General features: G+C 37.2%; 1 protein-coding gene across 1 annotated transcript; it reads left to right on the top strand.

The window, feature by feature from the left end:
* Positions 1-422: 422 nt before the first annotated feature.
* Positions 423-2,407, top strand: LOC109222385 (protein STAY-GREEN LIKE, chloroplastic-like; the record flags this gene model as incomplete). Its single annotated transcript, XM_019386750.1, has 4 exons — positions 423-646; positions 756-914; positions 1,731-1,877; positions 2,021-2,407. Coding segments are annotated over 4 exons (647 nt in total), but the record flags the coding sequence as incomplete, so codon positions are not given.
* Between the last annotated feature and the right edge of the window lie 2,594 nt (positions 2,408-5,001).

Genomic DNA, 5,001 nt, shown 5'->3' on the forward strand with positions numbered 1-5,001 from the left:
TGATTATCAATACTCCAAATTGGCCAATCATCCGTTCCACCATAAAAGCAAAGAGAAGGCTTGACAACTATATCTTCCTGACTGAAAAACATAGATCCTTTTACATTATTCATTACATTCATCTGCACAATTACATTATTTATTACATTCCTCTGCATGTTTGGGGAGTCTCATCTTCCTTCTTCTCCTCATAAACTTTCTGTCTTTTGAGTGTGCCTACTGAGACGATCGTTTCTTACATAGATGTTACTGATGATGTATCAATTTCTTTTATATGTCTGTCACTTTATCTTTGTAGTGTTGTCTGCCTATAATGAAGATGAATCAAAAACTTCTCATTCAACTAGATAGACCTCGGCTTTTCATATGAGGATGATCAATCATGACAACTATGTTGCAAAACTCAAAATATTGACTTTGAGTTCTTAATTTAAATAATTACTTCTTTTTTTTTGGTCATGACGTCCAGGCTGTTAGGCTCTTGGGTCCTCCAGCAAGATTTGAAGCATCAAAGTTGGAAGTCTTGTTAAAAGGAGAAGAAGTTGATACATACTCCACTATTGTGCCACGGACATATACCCTCTCCCATTGTGATTTTACTGCGAATCTCACATTAACCATCTCAAATAATATCCAATACGATCAGGTATGACATTTTGCATTTCTGAACGAGCAAGTGCTTATCCTTAAGCTGTGTCTGGTTTTGAAATTTTTGTAATTTGATTTCAATTCTCGTGCCACATTTTCGATATCAGTTGAAAGGGTGGTATAATAAGGATGATGTGGTTGCTGAATGGACAGAAGTGAAAGGCAATTTGTTTCTTGATGTCCACTGTTATGTGAGTGGACCGAATCCCTTACAAGAGCTGGCTGCGGAGTTCAGATACCATATATTCTCCAAGGAATTGCCGCTGGTAATTTCTTAAAATACTTGTGCCTCTCTTTATGTATGTGTTAAGAGACCAAAGCCCATGGTAAATGATTTATATGCTTTTTACTGGGATAAAAAGAAAGAAAAGTTTGATTGGAAAAATGTTCAGAAAATTACAAATTTGATTTGCATATAGCTGCATTAAGTTGCACCCTGCACGACACATTGATAAAACTCATAATATCTGCTTAGAAAGTATAGCTCAGGACACTGACCAAATAAAGGGGAGGTTATATACCTCTTGTCCAAGCAATACTTCTTGAATTATTTTACTGGCGCTAATATTAAATCCAGAAAATTGCATGGTCAGTGTACATGAGCCCCTCAAAACGGAAACGGACAGATAACTCAAATTCAAGAATATAATTGTTCTGTTTATGCCTTAGTCCTTAGCACAGGTTTTGGTACACAACCCTCTCTGTCAAGTTAATGTAACAAATGGCATAACTGAAAGTTATCACAATGTTAGGCTCATATTGCCTTTATGAAGTTATCCAAACAACTAAAGAGATGAGCTTAAGAAACTGCTCTTCTTACCAAATATGTCTTCCTATTTCCCAAAATTTTCCTACTCATGAATTTATTCTTTGAATTAGGAACCTGGTTGGAATTTCCTTTTGACTCTGTAACTATTCCAGTGTATTACTACTTGTAAACAAAATCAGTATATTGCTGCCAGTTCGATGAGCTTAAGGACTTCTTTTTCATTCAACTGCGGAACTGTAATTTGGTTTTTACCTCTAATTTTGTCTACAGTTTGCTTACCCTCTTAATTAGGATCGTGATTTTGAACTGCCAGGTACTTGAGGCTGTGCTCTATGGGGATTCAGATTTCTTCAAGGAGCATGAAGAACTAATGAATGCGATTGTTCGAGTCTATTTCCATTCTAGCTCGAAGAAGTACAATCGTGTAGAATGCTGGGGTCCTCTAAAAGATGCTGCTAAGGTAGCATAGAATTATGACAACGTCATCCCTAACTCCTTCAAACTTGTTTGGCTGTACGATCCATAAAGAACATCGAGACAAGGGAGTGCTTTTGAATTCAAACTTATTCTTTGGATTTAATACAACTTATTCTGGTTTTCCAGGGAAGACAAGGGGATCATATCAACAGTTTGTTATCGACAAGCAAGGAAGATTTTCACCCGCCAAAAATCCTAAGTGCAAAATCAATATTTCAAGCTCTTTTCACCTTCCTTCTCTAAGGTGAGAGACTGCAAAAGGGTTGATGGATTTTGGAAGGATCTCTGTTGAAACAGTACATTTTAAAGTCATGGGATCCTACATTCCAATGACTTGTAAAGACAAGAATTGTTTGCAAGGTCATTTTGATTCTTTTGTATGTATTGCATTCTTTCGAATGAGCTCTTGACTCACAATTCTTGTAAAACCACATGACTGTTTTCTCTCTTACATATCGATCAGTACTTGTTCCATCTATTGTGTCTGAATATAGGTTGCCCCTTTTCACCCTATTACTTGGGAGTTGGGATTGAATGTCCACTTATTATTTGCGAGATTTCTGAAAATCATAGTTTCTATACACAAACTGCTTGATCACTCAAACAGTCAAATATGAGATTTGAGCTTAGTTATAAGATGATATTTTCTTCTTCACTTTTGCTTTCTCCCTTTCCCCTTTGTTGGTATCTGATTATTAGAGTACACTAGAATGACTCCTGTTTAGTCATTGGCAATAGAATGAACTCATATCCTTATTGCCTTATGGTCTATCTAGGATTTTGCTTGGCAATATTCTTCATAGGTGCCCACTTCTGCCTTTTTCTGCCCTCTCAACTTGCTCTCTTACGACGAAAATGAGGATGAAAAGCAAAAACAAAACTACACAGCTACTTAACTTTTCTGGTAAGAATTTAAGTTACTTACAATGACAGTGCAAAAAACATGACACTATCAATGGAATTTAACAAGTGATAGGTCACTTATCTATTTTCCAGGTCACCATTTTAAGGTTGATACGAGGAATTACCTATTATTAGAGGTCAATTTAATGTGAAAAATCTATAAACTGCTAGTGCACTGAACCTAAACTTAAGATAGCCAAGTTTCTAAATAAACTTGAGCCTAGGAAACAAATATTTTCAACTTAGAATCATGCGACTTTTGATAAATAGAACTAGGTGGTAAATTCAGGAGTTCTTAGATTTCAAGGATTGAGTTCCATAGACTTTTAAATTGTCACGATCCAAAATCCAACTGTTGTGATGGCAACTAACCCAACCCGCTAGGTAAGCCAACTAATAACTATCCAATTCCAACAACCTTTAATGAGACAAATTAAACAAAAGAAATTATCCGGATCTTATACATTCCCCAAGGACTGGTAGTACAAATCATGAGCTCCTAAGAATAGAGTTTACAAAGCTGATATGAAGTAAATATATCTTCTGTTTGAAAAGTACATAAACAGAGTTTTATAAATCTAAGGCTACCATGAACAAACAAGAGGCAGCTACAACAGGGACGCATGTACATCTTCAAATCCAGCTCCCATCGAACACAGCAACAATAGCAACCAACATCTGCACGCAAGGTGCAGAAGTGTAGTATGAGTGCAATCGACCACATGTACTCAATAAGTAACAAATCTAACCTTAGGTTAAAAGTAGTGACGAGCTGAAACATAGGTCGGGTCCAACACCAATAACCAACAGCAGTTCATAACAATGTAAAGCAAATAACAAAAGAAGTAACTCGGAATTTAAACTGCTAAGCTTTTTCAAATTCCCGAAAATAGTTCCGCTTTTCAAGTATATCGGTGAAACCCAAATGCTTTACCGAAATCATCGAAAAATATGAGATAGTTTGAAAACTGCAATTTTTCTAAAAATCCCTTCCACAATAAATAAGATATTTCATTTTCTTTCGAGATAGCAAGTGTAAAGTATCTTTCTATGCTCATATACCAATATGTGTGAGAAGCCATGAATGACGTGATACCGGACAGCATGAGAAAAAATGCATCTTTATGCTTGTATGTCATGTGTGCATGTCAATGATATGTATCTCAGAGATGAATCATGTACTCACACTCTTAGAGTACTCAATCTCACCGTCTCACACTTTATGCTCATCTTGACCAATCACTCAGTACCGTATATGGCCAATATGGCCATGGAAGATCCATCCCGGAATATATACATCAACTGACCAACAATCACTTAGTACTGAGTAGGCCAATCCAGCCCGTGGAGAAGATCCATCTCCAGGTATATAATGCTTCGGACAAGATACATGACCAGGGAAGATCCATCACTCAATATAATCAACCGCGCTCACTAGGGGTGTGTACAGGCTCCAGAGGGCTCCTACAACCCAAGCGCTATCATAAACTCAATATAACTGTTATGGCGTGCAGCCCGATCCCATAACTGTCACTCATAATCAGGCTATCGGCCTCACTTAGTCATCAATCTCTCCGGTCTCACTCACGGGCTCACAATGTCATGAAAACTAGCCTGACAATAATGATATGATGTATCAATAAATAACAACAAAGACTGAGATATGATATGAATGAATGAATATGACTGAGCACGAAATATTAGCAAAATTAGTGAGATGACAACAAGAAATGACCACTATGGGTTCCAACAGTATCGGCATAAAGCCTAAGCATGATATCTAGCATGATTGACAGCTCAATTACTTTATCACTATGTGAAAACCCGGATATCAACAAAATAGGACCACTATAAAGTGCCATGGAAACAACGGAGTCACAATTCATATGGTGCACGCCCACACGCCCGTCACCTAACATGTGCATCACCTCAATACCAGTCACATAACACGTAAATTCGAGGTTTCATACCCTCAGCACTAAGTTTAGAAGAGTTACTGTCATGACCCAAAATCAACCGTCGTGATGGCGCCTATCGTGGAACTAGGTCAACCTCTACTCCAACTCGTCACAATAACAATAATTTTTAAAAAAAATGGAAGCATTTAACATTAAAGAACCTTTTAACTAAACATAAATACAACCTAAGCACACAACTACACCCAAAACCCGGGTAAACGGGTCGACTCGTAGTACGAACTGAGC

The sequence above is a fragment of the Nicotiana attenuata genome, unplaced genomic scaffold (assembly GCF_001879085.1).
Source record: "Nicotiana attenuata strain UT unplaced genomic scaffold, NIATTr2, whole genome shotgun sequence".
Classification (NCBI taxonomy): Eukaryota; Viridiplantae; Streptophyta; class Magnoliopsida; order Solanales; family Solanaceae; genus Nicotiana; species Nicotiana attenuata.